Source organism: Malus sylvestris, chromosome 2 (genome assembly GCF_916048215.2).
Source record: "Malus sylvestris chromosome 2, drMalSylv7.2, whole genome shotgun sequence".
NCBI classification, from domain to species: domain Eukaryota; kingdom Viridiplantae; phylum Streptophyta; class Magnoliopsida; order Rosales; family Rosaceae; genus Malus; species Malus sylvestris.
In genome coordinates this window covers 2,500,446-2,525,000 of record NC_062261.1, presented here as the reverse complement: position 1 = coordinate 2,525,000, position 24,555 = coordinate 2,500,446, and the positions used below count along the sequence as shown (strand labels likewise).

The 24,555-nt window shown below is 37.0% G+C and overlaps 5 protein-coding genes, 1 long non-coding RNA gene and 1 other non-coding gene across 12 annotated transcripts in view; 3 read left to right on the top strand and 4 right to left on the bottom strand.

Moving 5' to 3' along the window:
• LOC126592915 (disease resistance protein RUN1-like) overlaps window positions 1-5,969 on the top strand; it is a 20,271-nt gene extending 14,302 nt beyond the window's left edge. For 2 of the 6 annotated variants that reach the window (XR_007612827.1, XR_007612830.1), the window contains exons 8-9: window positions 1-850; window positions 5,640-5,969. The exon at window positions 1-850 is cut by the window's left edge and continues 167 nt beyond it. The gene's annotated coding sequence lies outside the window, so the exon portion shown is untranslated. Of the gene's footprint in view, window positions 851-1,912; window positions 3,733-5,639 lie in introns of those variants that run through there. The other 4 variants (XR_007612831.1, XR_007612836.1, XR_007612835.1 and 1 more) reach the window with 4 other exon arrangements.
• A 733-nt stretch (window positions 5,970-6,702) lies between these two features.
• Window positions 6,703-9,251, top strand: LOC126593072 (protein BUNDLE SHEATH DEFECTIVE 2, chloroplastic-like). The gene is made up of 5 exons (XM_050258943.1): window positions 6,703-6,859; window positions 6,952-7,049; window positions 7,564-7,627; window positions 8,510-8,606; window positions 8,888-9,251. The coding sequence occupies exons 1-5, from the start codon at window positions 6,805-6,807 to the stop codon at window positions 8,964-8,966; spliced, it is 393 nt and encodes a 130-aa protein (XP_050114900.1). The 5' UTR covers window positions 6,703-6,804; the 3' UTR covers window positions 8,967-9,251.
• A 77-nt stretch (window positions 9,252-9,328) lies between these two features.
• LOC126593064 (embryo-specific protein ATS3A-like) lies at window positions 9,329-10,141 on the bottom strand. The gene is made up of 2 exons (XM_050258933.1): window positions 9,814-10,141; window positions 9,329-9,701 (listed from the first exon to the last, which is right to left on the bottom strand). The coding sequence occupies exons 1-2, from the start codon at window positions 10,024-10,026 to the stop codon at window positions 9,453-9,455; spliced, it is 462 nt and encodes a 153-aa protein (XP_050114890.1). The 5' UTR covers window positions 10,027-10,141; the 3' UTR covers window positions 9,329-9,452.
• Window positions 10,142-11,311: 1,170 nt separating this feature from the next.
• Window positions 11,312-13,947, bottom strand: LOC126593025 (heme oxygenase 1, chloroplastic-like). Its single transcript, XM_050258873.1, has 4 exons — window positions 13,081-13,947; window positions 12,024-12,247; window positions 11,653-11,760; window positions 11,312-11,572 (listed from the first exon to the last, which is right to left on the bottom strand). Exons 1-4 carry the CDS (start codon window positions 13,505-13,507, stop codon window positions 11,480-11,482), a joined length of 852 nt encoding a protein of 283 aa, XP_050114830.1. The 5' UTR covers window positions 13,508-13,947; the 3' UTR covers window positions 11,312-11,479.
• An 863-nt stretch (window positions 13,948-14,810) lies between these two features.
• On the top strand, window positions 14,811-14,892 carry TRNAS-GCU (transfer RNA serine (anticodon GCU)). The gene has a single exon. It is a non-coding gene; the product is annotated as a tRNA-Ser (tRNA).
• Window positions 14,893-15,076: 184 nt separating this feature from the next.
• Window positions 15,077-16,350, bottom strand: LOC126593082 (uncharacterized). Its single transcript, XR_007612874.1, has 3 exons — window positions 16,282-16,350; window positions 15,740-16,185; window positions 15,077-15,589 (listed from the first exon to the last, which is right to left on the bottom strand). It is a non-coding gene; the product is annotated as an uncharacterized LOC126593082 (long non-coding RNA).
• A 1,356-nt stretch (window positions 16,351-17,706) lies between these two features.
• Window positions 17,707-20,543, bottom strand: LOC126593017 (SPX domain-containing protein 1-like). The gene is made up of 3 exons (XM_050258866.1): window positions 20,137-20,543; window positions 19,326-19,452; window positions 17,707-18,350 (listed from the first exon to the last, which is right to left on the bottom strand). The coding sequence occupies exons 1-3, from the start codon at window positions 20,431-20,433 to the stop codon at window positions 17,905-17,907; spliced, it is 870 nt and encodes a 289-aa protein (XP_050114823.1). The 5' UTR covers window positions 20,434-20,543; the 3' UTR covers window positions 17,707-17,904.
• Between the last annotated feature and the right edge of the window lie 4,012 nt (window positions 20,544-24,555).

Genomic DNA, 24,555 nt, shown 5'->3' with positions numbered 1-24,555 from the left:
CAAGAGAACCCTCCCGATCAAGAGCTCCTTCCAAGTAGTCTTTCGCAATGTCCTTCGACTGCTGCCCTTCGAACCTCATCTCTTTCGACTAGGAATCAATTGTGCAGTTTAGCTTCTTAGATCCTCTGGACACTTTGACACATTTTAGATTTCGCTGTATCTTTCTCTGGTGAGTTCCTAATAACCGAAGTCACCTTTTGGATCTTATCGACCTTCTTGTCAATTGCCTCCTTTCTATGTGGTTTGAGATCTGCAGAATGAGAAGCTTTCAACTTTCTTGAAGCCTTTTCTTTCGTCTTGGCCTTTCTTTCTTCAGGTTTCTCTGCTGTCACTTTCCACTTTTTAGCTTTTTCTTCCTTGTCAAACCTTTTGCTTGGAATCTCTTCTGCTTCCATTTTTCGGTGCATTTTTTCAGGCTTCAAAGCTCCTTCTTTTGCTCCCAAACTTTTTGGCATCTTTTTGGTGTAGAAAGCTTCCTCTCCTCGAACCAATGGTGCACGAGGCTCCTCCGATTCCATAGATGAAAAAAGAGCTACTTTGTAAGCTTTTGGATTTCCTGCTTATGTGTGAGGCACAGGTTGACTTGGAGTGATTCCAAATTTAGTCACCTTCGCTGTGATGCCTGAATTTATCTAATTGCTCTATTGGGGTGATTTCCAATGCACCTTTGGCGTGATGCCAATGGCCAGAGTGATTTCGGATAAGATATATGGTCCCTAGTGCAATCAAAAACCTTTTTCTAAGTTCAGAAGCACGAAGAGAACATCCGTAAAGAAAGAGTAAAGCAATGGAGAGAGGCTCTTTATGAAGCTGCAAACTTGTCTGGTCACGATCTTAAAAACGAGAACAGGTAACCATTTATTTTATTCAACTTTAATTATTTAACTGAAAAATGTAGCTTTCCCCCTTAGAACGCCTTTTTCTTTGCCTTTAACCCATCATATATATTTTTCCAGACTGCACACTAGGTATGTTTGTGGGTAGTGTGAGGAGTGACGTTTTGCATTAGGTGCGGGCGTCGGTCTCCCTGTAACTCCTTCCACTACCTGATTTCTGCTGTCATGTTTGGTTGTTTGCCTCTCTGTAGGCTTTCTTGTTTTCCTTTGGCATCTTTCTCGGATTAATATATCAGAGTACGCAACGAACAAGACTAACAAATATAATAAAAATATTATTAAACAAACGAAAATGCCGAAACGGCTACAAAACCCTAAGGGTGCGTTTGTTGTACGGGACTATCTCGGACTGGACTAGCTTCAGGGACTAAGTTGGACTGGCTTAGACTAGACTAAGCTGGACTAACTTAATGAAGCGTTTGATACAGTGTCAGACTAAAAAACAGGATAACAAAAAATTCTAATATTATATTTTCTCATTCATATTTTATTAATATTTTATATTATTTAATACATATTTAGTAATATTTTATTACTATCATTGTCTCTTTCTTTTGTCATTCTGGAAACTCCCATCTCCATTCCTAATTTTTTTTTTCCTCTGATCTTCCTTTTTCTTCCTAATTTTGCTCCGACCCTCTCCCTCTCTTCGTCTTTTTCTTTTCCTTTCCAGTCTCTCCTCCCTCAAAACATCATCATTCATCACCCCCTTTTGTTCTCTCTTTTTTTCCCTTTCCTTTTCTTTGCTGTTTTGATTCCTCATATTCTGATTTCCCAACTTCAAATCCCACGAAAAATTGAAATCGTGCAGAGGCTCCTCTCTGCGGCGTCATAGATTTCACAACCACTCTGTTTCTCGCCCCTCCTCTGATTTTCTCAGAAAATCTCTTAATTTTTTGGGAAAAATGAAGAATTTTTCTATTGAGTTTGTTGTTGTTATCGAATTGATTTTTTTTTCTTTTCAAATTTTGGTGGTTGGATGTTGAGAATTAGGCAGTGGGTGTGGTGGGTTTCAGGTCTGGGTACAGGTGGCCAGAGTTGTAGAGAAGCAGACTTTGTACGCAACGTGCAGACTTGCAGCAAGAAGAGGATGGAGCAACTGTCGCCGTGGTGGCCGAGTTTGAGCCGAGCTTGGATCTCGGCGGAGCAGAAAGAAAAGAAAACTAGGAGAGAGGAGGAGGGGAAGGGGGAATTGGCGAGGGGGAATGATGGTGGCTCTCGGCGTTTGTGAAAACATAGGAGCAGAGGTAGACGAGAGGGAGTTAGTCCCCGCTAATCCCATGGTTCTCGACGGGTTTGCTAGCAAGGGAGTTAGTCCCCGCGAGTCCCTTCTAATCTCATTAAACTTAGTCCCCGACTGTTAACAAACACAGGACTGGACTACTACATAGTCCAGTCCAAGCTAGTGAAAGCTAGCGAGCTCAAACAAACGCCCTCTAAGAGACTACAATAACTTATTCTCAAACTAAATTACAAGCAATATTTATAGAGAACTAAACCTAAGAAACCCTAACTCGGATGGGCTAGGCTCAAATCCTAAACTAACAAGCAAAATACAAATACTAAAATAAACCTAAATACTGATATTTTCCAACACCCCCCCCCACCCCTGTCAAACTCATGGCGGTACATGACATGAGTTTGCCAACAAGCAGATGTGGATGCAAGCCTCCAACTTCCGATGTCGATGCTAATACCAATACCAATACCACTATCGATGCCGATGCCGATGCCAATGCAAGATTTCAATACAAACCTAAGCAAACAAACAAAAAAAACATATTTTTTGTTTGCCCATGTGGGGGCCTCAAAAACTCCAAACAATTTTTTTTTCTTTTTCCTTCTTTTTTTCTCTCTTCTTCTGGGCGAAGAGGTGCAACATCGCACCTTCTTCCTTCTTTTTCCTTTCCATGGGTTTTTTTTTCTTTCATTTTTCTTTTCCTTGCAAGCAATCAATACCAACTAACAAATCTAAAATGAACGAACGACAACGAAAACAAGCAAACAGATACCAACCCGAGGCAGATTAAATCCCGAATGATCAAACCTGCTCTAATACCAAGTTGAATATCAGAGTGCGCAACAAATAAGACTAACAAAAATAATAAAAATATTATTAAACAAACGAGAATGCCGAAATGGCTACAAAACCCTAAGAGACTACATTGTGACTAACTTATTCTCAAACTAAATTACAAGCAATATTTATAGAGAACTAAACCTAAGTCGGATAGGCTAAGTCCAAATCTTAAACTAACAAGCAAAACCCAAATACTAAAATATATATATATATATATATATATATATATATATTTCCGGACTCCAGACTGCACGTCGTATTTGTGTCTCTTCCCCTCCACTTAACTATAGAATTAACACTGTTAATTATTATATGTAACTAATTAAAAAAAAAAAAACTATGAATTGAAGTAAATAAACACGAACACCCGACAACCACACCCAAACTCCGAAACCCCATCCTCTATCGCATTATTACCTTCCCCTTCACTTTCTCTTTCACATTCACACCCATTTTCCTCTCACTCCCTTCACCGTCGTCGTCAAAGCCCATGATTTCCGGCTTCAAATCGCGGCGAAGGGTCGAGATGAGCGGCTGCGATTGAAGGTCGATTTGCTGCCATATTTGCTCGGCATCGAATCCGTCAATCAAGACCTGATGTAACGGTGATTTGGAGTGATTAGCGCTTGGGACTACTTGTGCTGTGTATTAATATTTTTTTTTGGGGTCTGTCAGTGAGAAAATCCCAGAGAGATGATTGAGAGAGGGTTTATTATCATTAGGAACAAGGTATTAAATCAAAATCAAACAATTTAGTGCTTTAGTTTTGTAAATTGTTATCAGCATTCCAAAATTTTTATTATACCCTCTAAACGTTTTTTATTAGGAAAGAAAAATACATTATGAGAAGTATATAATAAGATTTTTGGAATGCTAATAACATTTTTCTTATTTTTTTTTAATTAGTTATGTGTGTGTATATATACATATATATCTATACTAATTAATAAAACACTCATTATTAACCAAAATTTTAAGAAATTACCAGTTTAACTTTCTAATTAAAACAAAACATGAATATAAAATATGAGGCAGAAATGTAATTTCACACAACCAAATTTTGCTGTTTTTTTTTCAAAGTTTCACATACATGTAATCATAACATATCTCTAATTAAAAAAAAAAAATTTCCCACTCCCACGTTCTCTATCACTCACTTCCTCTCTCTCCTTCTATTTCAAAAACAAAAATAAAATTTTTTATCACATACTTTTAAAGTATGCCCATATGCTAGTATATATTAAATACCTATTAATCTATTAATAGAATCTTATTTGTTAATCAAAACTTCGTAAAATTATTATTTTAATCCTCTCATCAAAATTGTACGAAAACAGAATATATGGGCAATTTAGTAATTACATACAATACAAATTTTGCTATTTTTTTACACAAACTTCAGCCGAGTAAACATAACACACCCTACTTAAAAGTTAAAAATTAGATTAAAAAATTAAGAACTGTTATTAGGACTCCAAAAATCGTATTCTACACTCCTCACAATTGTATTTTTCTATCTAATTATAAAAAATTTGGAATAAAAAATAAATTTTTTGGAATACTAATAACAATTCCTAAATAAATTAAGTAGGTTTTGTTTAAGCTCACGACTCCCACTTCAGTCCCTTCCCCTTCTTTCAAGTTCTAGGCCTAATTTTATTTCATTTTTTTTATAAAAGTTTTATTTTGTCTTAAAAAAACTGACAAATATTTTTATAAAAAGTAATACATGAATTTAATTACAAAGTTTTATTTAGAAAAAAAAAAGTGATAAAAATATTTTTATAAAAACTAGGAGAAACTTAATATGAGTCCAATTTTATGTGCCATTATTAGTTATAGTTCAATTTTGTTTAATTTTTTGGGTTAGGTCCATGATTCATTGTCCACATAAGTTTATTTGTATTCTCTTGCCAAATTTACCCTTAAATTGACTAAGTAATACCGTTCATTTCTCTTTTCTTGTTTATCCCTCACAATATCTTTCTCTTCCTGCGTTATTTTGCCAGTAATCTTCTTTCATAATATTTCTCTTCTCCTCCCCCTTCCTATTCGAAAATTATTAAACCGTGTTCTATCGGATAATAGAATTGGGGAATGTTCAACAGTATTAAAATGCCCGAACCAAAACCAAAATAGAAAATTCAAAGTACAAGTAAAAAACAAAAAATCAAACCAGAGTGAGATGGTGAGTTGACGGCTGAAGGAGCCGAAGGAAGGGAGAGAGAGGGAGTTGACGGTAATACGACCCAAGCCAATACCTAGCTACAACCTTGACTGTGTGGCAATGGTGGGTACTGAGGAAAGGAATTGCACAGCAAGAAGAAAGGAATTTCTATTCGTTTTCAGATATCCTTGCAAGTCCACTAGCTGAGGGCCTGAGGCTTTTAAACCACCAACCAGCCATTACAACCACCAACCGGCCACCAACCAGCCATTACAATTGCGTCAGTGGCTTTTAAACCACCAACCGGCCATTACCATTGCGTCAGTGGCTTTTAAACCAACAACCAGCCACCAACCAGCCATTACAATTGCGTCAGCGTCAACTGGCACAAAAGACAACTCAATTAAAACTAAGACCCACAGTTAAAAATACTATTACAATCTAGTCCTTACTCTATTACAACTTGATCCCATTTATTTAACTACTACTTCCATAGTGATCCAGGAATTCACTAATAGGCCGAATGCAAGATCATAACAGACGGCTGAAGGAGGCGAAGAGAGAGAGAGAGAGAGAGATGGAGTTGATGGCTGAAGGATGAACAAAGAGCGTGTTTGTGGAGTTGCTGTGTTGGTGTGGACAGCCGCAGCAGTAATGTTTCTGGTTTAGTTTTCAAAAAGTTCAAATCATATCATGTAACCAAATGACTGTTTTCCGTGTATTGGGCTTCAAAACTGTTTTTGGGCCCTTTTATGTTTTATGGTCCATCTTGTGTTTACTTTGTATCTGAACCATTATGTTTGTAATGCGTGTTGTTGGTAATGAATTTTACATTTTGACCCAAAAAAAAAAAAAAAAACCTTCCAACTTAATGCAGCCAAATATCTTGCAAGTTAGCCTAATTGCACCAAAACCCAATTTGGCTTTTCACCCAAATAAGTGAATTTGTGTCAAATTTTACTACAAACACTGGTTGGGAGGTTTTGGTGTTTTGGGTGGGGGGGCTCTCAGTTCTACTCGATCAATCCAACCGTTGAGGTTTGGACATTTTCTTTCTATGCCCATCTTAAAATCGACATATCGACTGTTGCTGTTCTTGGAACTTAGTTTTCGATATTGCTCTCAAGGCAATGTCACTTGTCAACCCTTTGGGATTTACAGCAGAAAAAGAAAAAGAAATGAGTCATAAAAATGCCACAACCAATATACAAATCAACAACAAAATAATTGGGTTCGAGAATAAGTCTGTCTAGGTACTTTTGATTTTAATTTCTATCTGTTGGTATAACTAACATCAAGAAGGACATCCAAATCAAACTCGGAAAGTATATTTATACTTACGCATCATGGTGCGTTTCAGTTCTCATTGTTCTACATATCTCTTAACAATTAACAATTTAATCCACTAACGTTATTTTTTCTCAAAGGAAAAAACAACCAAGACTGCAAATACTTACTTTCATGGCCTTAATATTAGTGTGCGCAAGAATGAAATTACTGTAAGCACCTCCGCTTCATTCAAAACAGTGGAATTTGAAAAGGGCATAAAGGTAATTGAAGTGTCTATCCCCTTATCCTCTGTTTTACCACCCACCCTACCCACGGATTGCATTCCATCTTCACTCCCCTCGAGTCTCCACAGCTTCTGAAACTTTCTTCGAATGGCAAGCTCTCTTTCTTTCACGCCTGTTTGTTCCTTCGCCACAAACAAACCAAGTACTATCTCTATCTCTGCAAATTTGGAAAATTTAGTTGATTGCTTTCTGTTTCTTTTTGTTAATTGAGTGAGCAATTTGATTTTTCTACAGGGGTTTTCATCGAAAGATCGATTGGCGGGAAGATTGTTCGGGTGAATGAAGTGTTTCGGAGCTCTAAAGCTGCAAACTTTCAGTCTTGGGAGGTCAAGGTGAGGCATTTCAGACGAACCCATTTTTCGAAATTTTCGAAACTGTTGCTTTGCATTGATTTCCTTTGCTCTAGCATGTTATTTGGATTGGACCTTTCTATCGACTTGTTTCAGGAAGAAATATATAGCATCGATGGGTTGTGAAATTTTATTTGTGAAAGTAAGAGTGATAAACATGTTCTTAATGTAGTTTCATGGCCGAAAGATGCCCGAGTTTCCAAGTAAATCTCTTTTAAGATTTGGTTATGAGCTTGCTAGAATGCGGGGATTGTTGGATGCCATGGAATGGTAGGATGTAATCGAAAATGTGGAAGCTTTAACAAACTATATCGGATTGAGGGGATGAATGGATGATACGAAACATTAGTCTTGATGAGTGGAACCCTATAGCAGAAAAGAATTGCTACTTTTGATTCGTGTAAGCATATGAGTAGAGGACTTCGTATGCGAATCGGTTGATAGTATATAAAGGGCTGTTCTTTTCCTCAGACTTCACTTTGGTTTTGTGTTGCAGGCTACAGACGGTACTCCAACAGCCAAAGTAAATAGCCTAGTCTGTTCAACATGTGAGGGAAACGGTAAGCAAATAACTGGTCTTTGAATATATCTTATGCTGAATATTGACTTGATACTTTAGAATGAAATTTCTGAAAGCACTCGGGCAACTATTTCCTCATTGTTTTTCGACTCTGGCATGATATATAGCTTCTTGTCTCTCTTTATCTTGGAGGAGTATGGGGCTTAATCGTCTATTTTTTTCCGAATCTGGCAAACTATGCTGACCACTAATCAGATGCTTAATTCAGAAACTAGACACATCTAATTGCAATGTCAATGTGGTTCATCAAGATCCAGAAAAAAACACACAAAAATAGCTGTTTCTTTCTCAGTTTTCCGAAGATCTTTTCTTCAGAGGAAAGAACGTTTAAATTGGAAGCTACTACTCGATACCTTATATTTTGCAAACTGATTTCTGTTATTAATAACATCAACAACAACAACAAAGCCTTTTCCCACTAAGTGGGGTTGGCTATATGAATCCTAGAACGCCATTACGCTTGGTTCTGTGTCATCGTTCTGGATTCATTTTCATAAGGATTAGACCTAACCTAGGAGTGCCAGCTGTCGACTACCTGACGCCCTCCCCCTCCTCCTTTATCCAGGCTTGGGACCGGCAATGTAAGAAAAACTTACACAGGCGGAGTTGATTTCTGTTATTAATAAAAGTAAAAAAAATCAAATTGCTCATTTCATTCTTCCATGTTTATCAGTACATGTTTTAAATTCTGTGATTGCATCGTCAGTTCTCATTGCTTTCAAAATCAATTTAGTGGACACAGTTTTGATTGAGTTCTGCATAGTCAGCCTTTGTCTTGACCCTTTCGCTGAAATATTTTCTTGTTTTATTAGCATCTGAGGATTTCAGCTCACAAGTTTTTCATTTCTGATCCATCAACCAGGTGCAAAAGTGTGTAATCAATGCGAAGGTACTGGAGTTAATTCTGTAGACCACTTCAACGGACAGTTTAAGGCTGGTGGACTATGTTGGCTTTGCAGGTAACCATGTTGCTCCGAATCAAAATCTAATATCATCGTAATTTTCAGGAAGGAACGAAATTAATATTCCTAATAAAGAGATCTCAAACTTCAAATACCGCATGTTGTTCCTTCCCTTCATCTAAACTGACCAGCTTATAGTTCATCCCAATTGGATAAATCCCATTTCATCGTTAAAATGTTAGCTCGACTGTGTCTTTCACCGATTGAAATTTTTGTGATAGTTCTTTCTCATATGTGCTACCATAACATCTGACACTAGTAACCATGTTTTCTTGCAGGGGGAAGAGGGAGATTTTGTGTGGAGATTGCAATGGTGCCGGGTTTTTGGGCGGCTTCATGAGCACACTTGACAGCTAGATCGTTGTGACCTGCAAGGATATACACGATCCTTAGTAAGTCTACCAGAACAAAAAATACCAAAATATGTTGCTCAGTTTGTTGGTATGGTGAAATGTTGTACTTTGTAAACAAGTCAAGAACTCATCTCTTTGATTAGATATTGTAATATTGCTTACTGCATTTTGGTTGAATTACAGTGAGAAAGACAGACTGCGATTTTCTCTTAGTCCACCTCTTGCATCTTCATTGTAAAACGTCTTTCAAGCCTCTCACTCATGTCAATGGAACAATCCTTTTGTTTAAGTGTTTGATTGTGGTTTATTAAGCTTGATCTATTGTTATCGAAAGTTTTTCGTTAAAGTTCCTCACACAATAAAAAATAACAATAACAATTAAGTCGTCTTATCCCACTAAGTATCGATTACATAAATTTTCCGATTTTGCGTTAAGTCTTTCGATAAGATCAAGTACATAATCACTAATGTCATAATTAATTAACTACATCTATCCATGATGACACAGATTGTGTCCAAACCACACTCGGTTGGGCAGGAAGGTGTTGAAGTCAAAGATAATAGGGTTTGTATGTGGACCCGAGATCTTGACGAACTCAGGTTTCCAACCGTCGGATCCATTCCTCAGAAGGTTGAGATAACAGATGTCGCGCGCACATGGCCCGTCTATGTGGAACTTATCGGAGGAGCACCTCTCAAACGTCCTTGAAACTGGATCATCTAGCCTCTTTGCATACACCTAGTTATGCAGATAAAATATAAAGTAAAAGTGATGAAAGCGCTTATGAGTACAAATGCTTTTGAGAGAAGCACTTCGAAACGGAACCTAAATTAGTGGTGGTATTACCAACCTCATTGCCGTGAGCATCACCATAAGCAAGGCTGATCCTGTCTCTAGTGGAGGTGGTGGAAGAGCAGCTGGTTTTTATGATCACTGTGTAAGGGCAGCTCCTCTTGGCCTGCAGAGCCGGAGTGAGAGAACTAGAAGCAGCATGCAAACGCAAGAACCCTAACCCTAACAGGGCAAAAACAAGAGAAAACACAACTTGTTCTGGTTTGATCATGTTTTCCTGTAAATTTCTCTCCTTTTGATTCCAGAAGATGATGAGAAACCAGGTGGGTTTGTGGCTGTTTTATACACTCCTGTATACTCCACTACTTTTCACGAGTCTTTATGGAAAATGACAAGTCGGTTACAGTCTCTTGGTTTGCTCACATTTTTTGTTCCCTTCATGCCCCCGGGTACCATTTTTTAGGATAACCATGGTTAATGTACATTATCAATATGATATCTCGTGCAAATGAATATCTGAATTTTTTTGTCCAAAATGTTCTTATTTTATTGATACAAAACTGTACAAAGCGGTATGCCTTGGCATATAAATCTTCTTTTTGAGTTTTATTTGTAACTGTAAAAATGTGAGGACAAAATCTCATATCGATAAGGTGCAAAGATTTATAAGATGTGAGGTACTTTCTACATTGTCAATTGATTTTATAAATGAACCTCAATTTTTTCATGGTATAAGAATATGTACGTGCTCTACAAGTAAAGTATGAGGCGTGTGAAAATTAGGTTTGAAAATTCGTCACATGTGCTTAAGAAGGCATGTGAGAATAAAATTCCACATCATTGAAAGACAAATCAATGCAAGGATTTATAAAATGTTGGACTACTTCTTATGTAACCAATTAGTTTTACGAGAGAATTTCAATTTCTCAAAGAAACTGTGGCTTTACAAGTAAAGTATGAGGGATATAACGGTAATTCGCTCATATAGCACTGCAAGCGTACTGACTGACACACTGAATCTCCGATGCTCAATTAACATCTTTTGATGCAATATTTACTGAATACTGAAAGCTCACCGAGGGAAAAATGGTAATTCCATCTTATTTTGCCAGGTCACTTGAATCATATGACCGAGGCGTCAAGCGGGGAAAGAGATTCATTCTGAATTTTTGTGTCTGGAGTTCGTGAATTTTTGTGTCCGGAGTTCGTGAACTGAGATCGAAATTGTTTTAGAGAGAGAGAGAGAGAGAGAGAGAGAGAGAGAGAAGTTATGGGAAGGGGCCAATGAAATGGACAAATAAGGGTCGTAGAGCTGAAATTAAGTGGTCATGATCCTTCAGTTAGTGGGAGTACAAACACAGAAATCGAAAGTGAACTTGATCGATCAAGTAGCAGTATTCAAAGCCTATCATGTACATTGTATATTTTAATTTGCTGACATGACATCGATTAACTTGAAATATTGTCAGCTTAGCATTTCATTGCATCTTAAAAAACCCCATTGGAAACTAGTTTTCAAAGACCGAGCAGAGAAGAAAAGAAGGTGCGGAAATCAATTTTCCTTAAATTAAAAAGGGCTATGCCAAATCTTATTTCCGTATTGAAAACAATTGTTTTTCTTTAAGCACAGTAATTGTAATGTCATGTCTCCATCGACAGTTTCCAAAGATTACAGCTGCACTGGGAGCAACACAATCATACCAAGTGTGGTAATGGCAATGGCATCATGATAATATGAGACGCAGAATCTCTCCCGAATGTTTGAACGATTTCTCGGTTTCTTCCAAGCAGTGGTTCTTCTCCTCCCTCGTCCAGCTCTGTCGATGCACGCATGTAAAAGTTAAATCAAAGCAAAGAGATGCACATAAGAAGATTTTGATCAGCAAATTAAATCTACCTCGGCAACTTTATTCAACTTCTCCCTCACATTCTGCAGCAGTTGGGGAAGCTCGCCGTCCCATTTGTAGAATTCCAAGTCCTTTTTGTCTAGTATCATTTCCGCCACCTGAAATTGGGTGAGAACAAAATCGAACATGTGTTTGAGACTCGAGAGCTTGAGCTGAGAAAATCAATGGTTTTCTACACGCATAAACAGTTTCTACACGCATAAATCAAAAGCTAGTTATTCATCAATTAGCTATATTCCAAGTCCCCGTGCCCTACTTCGGACACTCAACCAGCTCACAAACCAGAGCCAATGTGACATACTCTATGACATGTTTACATGTTAAAATGAGTGGACATGCTTTCCGGCCATTATTTACGTACCTTTTTCCCAATCATTCGCCCGCCAGCTGAATGAGCGAAGTATATATTGTAGAAGTGGCAAATAAATGCTTGAGGATCCTTCTCCGACAGTTCCTTAAGATACTCTGCGTAGGTAACACCAGGAGTAGAAGGTTCTGGTATGGCATAACCTTGCTCCTTAAACCACTCCAAATCTTTTGCCAACTTTTCGGACCTTTCCAATCCAGTATTTCTGAACTCGTTGTCTATAGCCAAAAAAGAAAATAGTACAACAACATTACGAGTTAGCTCAGTCACGACATACAATAACATACTAACAGTACACAAGTACATGTAATTTTGCAAAACTCAGATACATTCATGAACATTTGGAATCTAAGCGGAAGTTCCCGTTATATGAATCCTTAGTTTCCTCATTTCGTTATTCATATCTAAGGGCTCAAACTATTTGATGATAAACAAAACCGAACAAGAATAAACCGTGTTGCTCCGATAAAGTACAGACTGCAAAATTTGAGTGGCAGAACCAATTGTTTGAGAGGAAAACTAATTTAAAGGGCTAGCTACTACTCCTGAGTAATGGAAGGAAAGCGGTATCTCAAACGAATACATTCACAAAGTGAACAGAGAAATTACTAGCAATCCAACTATAATAGCACACAAACAAAGCTATAAAAAGTTGCCTGACGGGGAAACATTCTACCGGGCAGATTGTCGAAGAAAATTTTATCTAATATGGTAAACTGATGCATATATATAACTCGATTTCTTTGAAACATACATGATCAATAACACCTAATGAACACAAACTGATTAACAATGCCTCGGAGCTATAAAACGCGAAATCAAATACGCAAACACGATGAAAAAAGCAATCCACAGAGCCAAAGTATAACATGATCATCCAACACCCAACACACATGATCGAAATCCAAACTTTAACAACCATATTAAAGCCAATATCTTCAACAGAGAAACAACACCCAGAAAACATTCATACAAATACAAAAATTTGAATTCAAACAACCCCCAAAATAATTCGAGCTTTCAATCTAAAAACAATCAAAAAATTACTCACAAGAAGGAAATGGAGCTTTTTCAACAATCTCTTCAAGGGTATCATAAACCAACTTGCTATCCACCAAAAACTTCAAATACCCATCGACTGTTGGCTCCCACTTGGCCACCGGCCCCTCCTGCGGCTCCTTCACCTCCTTCTCCCCCTCCTTCGCCTGGTCCCTGGTGTGCAACTTCATCGCCACAAACCTCATCTCCTCCACGAACCCCTTCGCCTCCCCCGGGTACCTCTTCTTCGCCTTCTCCGCCGTGGTAGCGGAAACCACCCCGGACGCCGCCGCCGCCTTCGTGGGCACTCTGAAACTCATCCTCCGGAACGAAACAGAGAACTTGTTCACCAATAAACCGGACCTCAAATTTGGTGGTAACTTGAACTGGGTTTTGTTGAAAAGCAATTGGGATTGCGAAACCGGTGTTAAAGAAGCCATTGCAGAAAGTCCAAAGCTTGTAGGAAGAGCAAGTGAGTCGATTGAGTGTTCGAAAACGATGCGTGAACGGAAATTTCAGATTGAAAAAACACAATAAAATAAAAGCAACAGTGACCTTCACGTACTCTTCAAGGCAAAGCGATGGATAATATTTATAAAAAAAAAAAAAAGATTTTAAATCGGATTTAATAAAAAAAAATCGAGAATGTTGAAGTCGGTGCAGTGTGGGGTGATGGGTTGCGAACTTGCGAGCGTATGGGTCTCTCTGCGCTTTGTTTCTATCAAGATTCAAACTTTCGAGAAAAGGGAGGCTCTGTTTTCTTGCTTTTTTTTTTTCCTGCGTTGGAATTCTAATTTTGCTGCTGAGCCTTTGTTCTTCTGGTTCACGGTTCTTGGTTGGTGGATAGAAGAGAGGAGGATTGTATGCGACGTCGTTTGGCTTGTTTGATTTGTAAATACGATTGGTAGATGTTTGTGGCTTGGGGACTACTGTGCCGTGGGCAAGTGTGGAACAACATTTTGACTTACTTCTCTGTTCTTTTCTTCTTCGTAAGGACAAGAAACGTCGCGTTGATTTGTTAGCGCCGATTTGGGAAGGTGGTGTTCACACATTTTTATTAATTTTGATTATTAATCTTAATTCATTTGGTTTTAGAATTGAAAATTATAAATAGTGTATAAAAAGTGAAAGTGTGTGTGTGAAAAAAGCTACTCATTCGGAATTGATTGGTTAGAAAACACAAAGGTTTTAATAGGATAATAATGGTAAGAGATCTTAAAGTCGATTCTTGCTAAAAACGAATTTGAATCAATTTATTCTTTTTTTCCTTTCACAAACTTGGCCCACTTTTGGCCTTTTCTTTTTCATTTATTTATTTACTATTATTTTTTTAGACAAACGATATTATCTACACTAAAGTGGTAGATGAGTGGGTTGGGCCTCACAATGAGTTAGTAATAATGTGGTTCAAATTCTTTTTTGGCGAAACTCGAACTTAAAACCTCACACTTACAAATGAAGAGGAATATCACTACACCATAATATTAAATGGTATATAATGCTATTTATACACTTATTGTTACTTCTTTTACACACTCATGTTAATTTTGGTTGTTACTTCTTTTACACACTCATGTTAATTTTGGTAATTGATATTTTTGAATACAATCAAAAGACCAAAAATTGAAAAAAGTGTGTGAGAAGTAAAAATTTATGTGTGAATAACATACTTCTTTGGAACTTCTTTTTTTAGATGACTTAGGGAAATTTATTTATTATACTGGAAGACAAGTAGACAACAAAGACGCTTTGGCCGAGTGGTTAAGGCGTGTGCCTGCTAAGTACATGGGGTTTCCCCGCGAGAGTTCGAATCTCTCAGGCGTCGATCATTTTTTTTTATTTTCAATAGTTTTGGAAGGTCTGGGCCCTGTTTTTAATGGGCTCCTTAAGAGTTATATCCATGTATTGCCCACAAAAAGAAAAAAGGCCCAAGCATTACTACACTACTTAAATCCAATATATAAGAATGTGTATTCGAACTTTTGAGTGAAAAGATATAAGCACACAACTTTGACTTACGGCCCTAACTTGTATTTGATAAAATACTCGTTTGAACAAAGAAGAGTTATCAAAGTTGATTTCAGTTGATCTGTCACACTATTACGTGATATTATCAATCCACATATTATAACACGTATATTAGTTATGCTACTTATCAATGTCACCGTCACACTCAACATTTCTCCACGCATACAAAATATAAACCCTAGCAATCCCCTAAAGTTGCCAGCATAGTTTTTATCTTACGACTTAAATCATCCCTCCAAACCCATTGATCCGACTCCAAAATTTGCCTTTCCATCCTTCACATTCTTAAAGAAGCTTATATCAAATTTGGATTGGCTGCCCTTGTCCAGTGCCACCGGGTGGTGCAGTCGCCATTTTTCGGGCAAAGAGCTTGGAGCTGTGCTAGGAGCCTAGGAATGCTTGGTTTATGGTCGGGTCAGAGTTACCAGTGGATGTGAAATTGTAGAGCCGGTATCGGATAAATTGGCAGGGCGTTTCGCCAATGGTATGTGCCCCTGCAAGCAATTTCCCCATTAATATATATGAATGGGACGTTCATTTTTTATTAAGTGATAGATTGTTGATAAAGTATCGATAAGTTGTCTAAGTTTTATTACCGGTAGCATGTTAATAGCAAAACGTGTCTAAGAGAGTTTGGTTACTACCTAGGGTTATGAGATCATGATCGTCGAGGCCTTTAGCAACATATTTTTGCCTTTGGGCAGCAACAGAATCGAGAGGAGAAGGTAGGTTTTGAGGCTTGAGATGACAAAGAGGTGCCGCCATGCCTTCTTTTGGTAGGCACTGTCCAACTTGGACCGTCACTCTGAAATTAATAGACTAAGAGAACACTAATCAGATACCAGTAAACTTGGGGTGGCTAATGGTATCTTATATAGAAAACGCTTAAGACGCGTGTTGAGAGGCTAGTCAATTACTAAGTCAATGAAATCTTGAGCAGCCAATGCCAAAATATCGGCACACTAGAAGATACAAGGCCTCTACTTGAGCTTTTGCCTCATCAATCACTTCGAATCCGTCCAACCTGAGATCTGGCAAGGCGTTCCTCTCAGCCGAAGCACTCTTGATAAAAAACCGAACCATCAAAACCCTGCAAAACATGAACACAAAATGACTCAAGTTAACAAAATTAATGAAGATGCATACGTAGATTAGATCAGTTGGTTAAAACAGTGTGCTAACATACAAGAACGAATCAATCGTGGAAGTGAAGCCTAAGCAAGCCTGCAGCATGTACCACTACTCTTGTTTATACTTGGAATGCTTGCCTTGTTCCATTGGAATTTCATGAAATATCCTTTATTAGTGGAACGTGTGGGGCCATGTATGTAAACTTCAAATTTTACGGATATGAAAACTTCATAGGGAAGCTTTTGCGAAGGCATGAAATTTCCTTATTTGGATTCTACTCGACCTCACGCAGGTCAGACACTTATAAAATACGTTTCACGGTATTTGGATGTCATTCAATCCCACACAAGTACAACATTCAATGCCCACGGGCTCACGTGTTATAAGGATCGAACTAGCTACTAGTTAAACTGTAATACACAAGTTTTTTTTTTCTCATCCAGTGTGAAAGTTGTCATAGTCCTTGATCAAAATATCCTACCCAAATTTTTTTTTAGTTGTCAATCAAGCTTTAGAGATCATTTGGTGGTTCTCTTTGTATCTTTGTGTTTTTAAAATAGTGAGATTTGGAGTGGATTTCACTATATATATATATATATATATGCATCATCCAGGTTGTGTTCAAATGTTTTTATCTTTGATTCTTTTGCTTTATTTAGTCCCTTTCCTTTACTTTTTCCTCAAATTGTTCACGTATTGGAGGTTCCCATTTACTATTTTTGGATGGAAAGTTTGATTTCATGCATGCAAATTAGTATTCTGCTTTATGAACAAGTGTAGCACTTTAAGTCCTAAGTCAGGAGAAATTTTGTTTTGTAACAGAGACTGAATTTTCGTGGTATTACCATTTAAATAAGTGCGTCTCACATGTTTAAAAAATAAAAAATAAATTAAAAAAAGTTGTTATCGACAATAGGGTTATCATGCATTTCTCTTTTATAAAGAAACAACAAGAATATAAGATAGATTTAGCTTTGCTCGAAGACGTCACACTTAAACACTACGTCACTAATAACAACCCTCTAAAAAAATCAATAATGAAAATCGGTTAAGGTGGTTTGGACAGGTGTACCGCAGACTTAAAGATGCTTCAGTTAGAAGATTCGAGTATGAGATGGAGGTTAGGGCAAAAGGGGTAAAGGAAGACCTAGTGAAATTTGTAAAGACTTTAAGAATAGATATGGAGTACTTGGAACAAATGGAAGACTTGATGCAAAACCGAACGCAATGACATTATAGGATTCATATAATAAACCCCAATTTGTGACTATGGTTCGATTGTTGTTGACAAACACTTAATCTGAATGAATCTCTAGATTTGAGTGAGATTTCTAGTTTGACAATCACACCGTCTTAGTAATCCATATGTAACGATATGGATGAACGACAAAATTCATATGTCATGGGCAGATACTCTAGCAGAAAAATTACCAAGTCTCTAAAGACTCTAATTGGTCCATAAGAAAAATACAAACAAAGATTTTGTAAGTTGGACAACATTATACTTCTATTAAGCCGAAGGCTTTATTTTACATTTTACATCTGTGTTGGTAACTTAGTATATATGAAAGCATGCATAGCAGATGCATGTCAAATTTTAATTAATTAACATAAACAAAAAATAAAAGGGACAACATACTCTTTCCCAAATTCCACTTCTCATAACCTATCAATCTACCTACTTTGCAAGTTGCTCCAGCACAGGGACTTTTTTCCATGCATCTTCTAATCCGGTCATCTGCAGCGGCGGCAACGAGAAGACGCTAACGGTTGAGCTTCCGCTCCTGATTTCCTTCAACGCGCGTAGCGCTGATATTATACTTTTCATGTACAAGCTCTCCATAGACTCAATCTCTGCAAGTTCCTTGGTTACTCTATGAACACCATGACTCTCGATAGGGGCAGAAGTTGAAGGATTGCACCTGTCGTCCCCATCAGATCCTTCAGTTGAGACGGGATGGTCGTTCATGGAAAAGAGATAGTCAAGCGTTATCTCGCACTCCTTGATGAGCTTGTAGAGCAAGTCCATGGTGAAGAAGGGCTGTTGCAAGACCTTCTGGATAAAGGGCAAGCGCATAAGAGCACCAGTTCTTTTATCGTACTTCTTGAGTATCTTCACGAGTCCTGTTAGAAAAAGAAATTAGATGAGCTCGTTAAACCAAGAAATATTTCTGTCAAATGCAGGCCAGAACCTCCAAACATAAATTTAACGGATCATCTCCACCGATTCTAACAAGGCAAATATTATGATTAAGGCACCAGTCTGTAAAGTCACATATAACTAGTATTCATCCGCGCACAATGGTTTTCTTTCGATGAAAGTGTGTATTCAACAATATTTTAAAAGGCGAAGGGGTAGATGAGGCGCGAAAGCCTTCAGGCGTGAGGGTGTTGGACCTAAATTTTTTAATATATATTTATATTATTATATGTATAATATAATGCTTTGTAAAACAAATTAATCAACAATCAAACAAGAAATAAAACTGACCAAAACGATGTCGTTTTGTGCCAAGTCATTTAAAAAAATGAAACGACTTGGCCACAATAGTGTCGTTTTGGGCCAAGTCATTTGAAAAAAACCTATCTTCTACATCGCGGTCGTCTTCTTCGTGGAAGACGGAGCCGCAACACAACACGGAGCCAGAACATCATAGACCTAGCCTTCGACTTCGAGGGTCACCAGGAAATTTTAAGTAACGATTTCTATCGAAGAAGGGTCCTGGGAACGCCCAATCAATGCCTCGGGCGCGCCTCAAACACGTCTAAGTGAGTTTAAGTTTACTCCCGCCTAAACATATATTCTTTGAAGTACATTACCAGATTAATTGTTCGTCATGTCCTTCATTTAAACTCGTCAAATTTAAGACACCTAAACAACTATTAGTGCTTTCTTACAAAGGTCACTGAGATCTCAAACCTTCAAGTGCTAAACAACGAGGTTCGCAATAATTAAGAATCAATACTAACAAAGCATATAGATAATGTTTCGACAGATCTATCAACACACGCAACAATAAATATCGAAATACTATTGATCAAGCGTCTTGAATCTCAGTATTTAAAAGAACGAAGCAAGAGATCAAAAGCTCAATATACCTGTATAGTTGAGAGCACTGTAATTCTCCAACAGAACCATCTCTCCGTGGAAGTCCACAATCTCCTTGCGGATCTTCATAATCTCGTCCGGGAAAGGCTTTGCTTTCGCCACCCTGTCTTGTATCTCCTGCATTCCGTACACATACACAGTTCATCTCCGTCCCAAAATAAGAAATTTTGCAACATTATAGACTTATAGCAATCAATAAACATTGATCAACGACCCTCGACGTGAGAAGGGCTTCCATGCAACGGGATGACACTGTAACGATTTCCAATTACGCGCGTGAGAACGTTAAAGGTGCATGACAATTGTTTGCTTGGATACTGTCACAATTACATCCGTGCCGTGCTAGGTTTCTGCCCCAAAAAGGGCGCAAGCTAGCACCGATTACATTTCCGGAACCAGACGGTGTTTCTTAACTAACGGAATATACCGCAACGAAAGCACCTCAGCCACTACATGTGCAGATCACAAGTGTAACGGCAAAGCGCCAAAGGCTAACGGCTAACGGTCACTTGAGCAGTCTCTGCAGGCGCATGCTAAGCTTAAAGCGCACAGCAGATCAAACGGTGTCGTTTGGAAAATTAAAGTCAAAATTAAGAAAATTAATTAGCAAATTAAAGTGTTGAACTCCAAATTTAGAGATAAATCTAGCAAATTAAACTTCAAATTTTAGAAATTAAGTGATGGTTATAGAAATATGTTACTTAATTAGCCTAAGACTGTTTGGTTCCAGAGAAAAGAAAGTTGGAGAATTTTCTCAGGAACCAAACAACTGAATAAGAAAGTTAAATTAAAAGACAATACCTTCAATCTAATAATGTATTCTTCCTCCTTCTCGAGGAAGAAGGAGTTAAATTTTTCGAGCTCGTCCTCCAACAACGTAATGAAACTGATCTCCGCCGCAGAAATGCCCTCCTTGTTGCCGCCGTCGTTACAATCGGCGGCGGAGGCGTCAATTCTGGGGCGCTTGGCGGGGCGTTCGCCACCTTTGGGTTCGATGAGCTTCAACCGCTTCTTGAGCTCTTTGTAGGACAAGAACTTGTCCCGCCATTCCGGCAGGGTCTCTTCCATCTGGTTGCTCAGGCTCTTACCGAACTTCATCTTAAAATATTTTTTTCTGTTTGGTTAGAGAGAAAATGATTGGAATGTTCTCGGGAAAATGGTGAAAATGGGAGGGTGTTGATGGAGGGTAAAGGGTGGGGAATATAACGGCGAGGATGGAATATTCTGAGGGTTAATGTTGGAATATCCTTTTGTTTTCGAAGAGTATATTTCGGGTTTTATTCCCTTTTCTTTTTCTCGGTTCACATCTTAAGTTTTGTGACCGAGATAGATAGGCTGATTTATTATTTATTTATTTATTTTATATGGCTCCAAGATAGTATCCACGTTTAAGTGAGTGAGAACTTTTTCAATATACTGAAAGACGAGTGTAAAAATCTCGCGTTAATGCATATTATAATATGTGGTATACTGATTCATGTTTCGAGAATATAAAATAATTTTCACATAAATGAGTAAGCTGAGTCGTGGTGGGCGACCACTATGGGGCTAGGACTTCAAATCTTCTGATTTAAACAAAAGGAAAGGGATTCTGTCTTGATTCCTTCCACCAAATTTATCAATTCGGATCTTTAAAATTTGATCCAATGGTTAAAAACAGGAACATTTTTTAAAAGTTATAATAACTTTAGTTGTTAGATCAAATTTCAAAGGTCTAAATTGGTGGATTTGATAGAAGGGATCCGGAGATGATCCATTTCCTGAACAAAAGAGCTAATACCAATGTAATATTGGTAATCCAAGTGTTATAACATTAATGATAGAGCTCGTTTGATAAATGATTTTAAATGAATGAAACCGTTGTTAGAAAAAATGTTTTTAAGTACAAAAGCATTGATATGTTTTTAGTGTTTATTGAAAAAAGCACATAACTGATATTTTTTTGTTTAGACAGTGCAAGCACTTTTTCATAATTCATTTTCTTGGTACGGTAAAGTATTTTTTAGTTGGGTGTATGGTAGGATAAATTTTTCATTGTAAACGTATTTTTATGTTAGTAGTGAGAAATTTTATTTTTTAAGTTATTAACATTTTAATACACATATCTTTTTATCTGTATAATAATACATGATATAACATCTCATATTTCTGTTACATTGAAAAATCTCTCTGATAAGGCTTGTTTTGGTAATTTACGACGCATGGTATAATTGCGAGAGATATGCCTTATCTCATGGAGCAAATACAAGATTGAATTAAAAAATCCACGTGGCTATCGTCAGTGCGAGTAAAATCCTTGCCGTGGCATTTGCCACGTGTTCTAGTCGAGAAACAAAGCAAGGAACATGTCCCCCAATTTGTGAATTTTGTCCTTCGAATTTTCGGGTTCACGGACAAGATTCGGATATGTCTCTGGGATATTCTTCGCTTCCGAGTTTTCAAAGTCTTGAAAGTTGAAAGATGTACGGGAAATATAGGTAGACGTGACTTTCTCAAATTAAAACTTTTTAAAGCGTTTTTGTTACTTTACAATTTAACATAATTTTTGTGTTAATATTATAAAGTATTGTGTCAAAAATATGAGGTGATGAAGAATTTATGTAGAGTTGGTGAGAGTCTACTCATCATTTCACTTATAATATATGTACATTTTCGAAGCAGACAAATGTGTTGAATTCATACAGTTAAAAACAAAATAGTTACACGTAGACCTGTCGGTAGGTCAGATGTTGACTAGTAGGATATGAATTTGTTTTTTTTATTATTATTTGATCTGATTATGATTTAAGATAAATGTTAAGGAAACTCTTTCAAAGTGGGACACTTCATGAAATCTCTGTTACCGCACAATTTAACGCTAATTCTAAAGCCAACATTATAAAACAATTTGTCAACAACATGAGGAGACAGAGAGTTCCTAAAAAGTCATATTCTTGACTCTTAATAGAGTTTCCTTAGCATTTCTCAATGATTTAAACTTGTTAACTGAACAAATTAATAAAGATGAATTATTGGATTCAATCCAAATCAATGTAATGTATAAATAACTATTGGATTGATTTTTGTAACTCATGTAAGAATCTCTTATTCACAATTAAAGTTACTTGTCATATTGATTAGAACATGCGTATACATTTCTATGCAACAACGTATGGATTTTCTTATCTTGTAATTTAGCTTAGCTTTTGAAAATTCAAATCCTATAATCTGATATGACCTTCGTCAACTTAGTAAATAGGATATGAAATTGTTAATAAGAAAGTTTTATAATTATCATCAATTTTGGTCAAGCGACCTTTCTTACAAATCTTATCTAACACAAGTTATTCAGTCCAAATTCAATCTACATACAATTTTAGTTTCATGACAAAACGCGTTACACAATTTGTATAACTGTGCAGATTACAGAAAAAGACAGTGTTGAACTCCTTATACTTAAAAAACGAATACTTCATTACATAACTACGTGATATATCTCACTCTACAAACGTCATAATCCGAACTCTTTTTCCGAACTCTTTGTGAGAATTTAGGTCAAAGTTACAAGCTAGAAGAGGAAAAAAGGCCTAGGAGGGCCTTGGGCATATTCTCCTTTGGGTTCCCTAGAGATCCCATCCCATGTATGTCACGAGTTTATACAAACAATTCAAGGCCGGCGGCCGTTCCATTTTTTATATTTCTATCCTTAATTTTCCCACCCAACACTATTTTATTTACACCCAATTGCCCATGCCATCCCTATCAACCAAATCTACTAATACTATATTGGGGGTATATTTTATGTGCCAAAGGCATCTTCCTGCAACCTTAAAATTTTTGTTTGGCCACTTCACAAAATTGCTTGTTCCCCAACCATGACAGCAAGTCGATCTTTCTTTCTGCCTTTATGTTTTTATGTGTAGGGATACATTCAAAACATGACAGCAAGTCGATCTTTCTTTCTGCCTTTATGTTTTTATGTGTAGGGATACATTCAAAATTTGTTTGAAAGTGTTTTTGAAATGATTGAGAAGGGTTTTGGTAAAAATGTTGCGGAAACCATTCTTTAGTAAAAATCTAAGTAAATCATAGAAAAGCTCTTTAAGTGTTTCCTGCAAAAAATATGTATTTGATGCTTCTTTTAATTTCAATTTCACTACATGCGCTTTCAGTCATCTTCAAAGCACTTTTAAACGGATCTTACATTATCAGAAGAAGTCACCATAAATTTATTTGGTAACAAATTCTATATACATGATGTTGAACTTAAGATTTCCCATTTACAAATGAAAAAAAAGTTACTAAATCGCTGTGCTATAGCATATAAAAAACATGAATAAAGCCCATGTTTAAATCACTAATTTATTTACCAATTAGCATTCGTTTCATATCATTATAGTCGTTGGAATTTAGCCCAGCTAACTCCAATTTTAATAATCTTATAAAAGTGGAGCAGATTTGCACTTTTGGTAAACAAATGAAATATTATATGATATCATAACAGAAATCTCTCGTAAATGCAAATGGCATCTAAGGGAAGACATTTCAGGATATTCTTAAATCCCTTTGGAATAATTATGAATATTACATATATTAATGCCATGAGGGCGAGTTGTGGCGCAATAAAAATGTCACTCTTTTGTGACCGAAAGGTCACAACTTTGAGTCATGAAAATAATCTCTTTATAAAACAAATATAAGGCTGCGTTACTTTATCCCTCGATCTTTGTAAAGCAGAAAGACTTACTGGTTTGTGGTGGCCCTTTACATATATTAATAGTATAATGTTTCATCTGACGAAACCAGTCCAGCAATTGATTCGAACATGGGCCTGTAACCGGTCTAGCAATTCAAGCACTACTAGTACATTCTTTTCACACAAAATGGGCCAGAAATTATTCTCAAAACCTATTTTTTTGGTGCAAACAATAAAACCATCCTACAAACCTAGACTCCTTTGAAACGAGAAGTGTTTGAATGCGATTGTTCTATGCGACAACTCACTCACGAAGTTAAAGTGCTATCATATGGATCAATTAACCGTTTCACAGTTTTGTGGGTGTGCTACAACATAGGACAACTGCATTCAAACACTTCTCGTTTCAAATCACCATGATCCCAATTGTCGAAATGTTTTGGTCATGCTAACATGCTCTCACGTGTACGTGATCATTAAGCTCGTATTCAACATGAGATGACAACTACACATGTATTTGAAAATACAAGCTGATACTATTGACA

Bases quoted from the DNA above. Each gene is read 5' to 3' on its own strand.
- LOC126593017 (XM_050258866.1), bottom strand. From the start codon at position 20,433: ATGAAGTTCGGTAAGAGCCTGAGCAACCAGATGGAAGAGACCCTGCCG. The intron at 19,453-20,136 runs GTATTGTCTTTT...TACGGAATGCAG, and splicing joins AATACATTATTAGATTGAAG to GAGATACAAGACAGGGTGGC. The intron at 18,351-19,325 runs GTATATTGAGCT...TTTTTCTAACAG, and splicing joins CAGTGCTCTCAACTATACAG to GACTCGTGAAGATACTCAAG.
- LOC126593025 (XM_050258873.1), bottom strand. From the start codon at position 13,507: ATGGCTTCTTTAACACCGGTTTCGCAATCCCAATTGCTTTTCAACAAA. The intron at 12,248-13,080 runs GTGAGTAATTTT...TTTTGGCTATAG, and splicing joins AAAAGCTCCATTTCCTTCTT to ACAACGAGTTCAGAAATACT. The intron at 11,573-11,652 runs GTAGATTTAATT...GTGCATCGACAG, and splicing joins AGTTGAATAAAGTTGCCGAG to AGCTGGACGAGGGAGGAGAA.
- LOC126593072 (XM_050258943.1), top strand. From the start codon at position 6,805: ATGGCAAGCTCTCTTTCTTTCACGCCTGTTTGTTCCTTCGCCACAAAC. The intron at 7,050-7,563 runs GTGAGGCATTTC...TTTGTGTTGCAG, and splicing joins TTCAGTCTTGGGAGGTCAAG to GCTACAGACGGTACTCCAAC. The intron at 7,628-8,509 runs GTAAGCAAATAA...TCCATCAACCAG, and splicing joins TTCAACATGTGAGGGAAACG to GTGCAAAAGTGTGTAATCAA.
- LOC126593064 (XM_050258933.1), bottom strand. From the start codon at position 10,026: ATGATCAAACCAGAACAAGTTGTGTTTTCTCTTGTTTTTGCCCTGTTA. The intron at 9,702-9,813 runs GTTGGTAATACC...CTGCATAACTAG, and splicing joins GTGATGCTCACGGCAATGAG to GTGTATGCAAAGAGGCTAGA.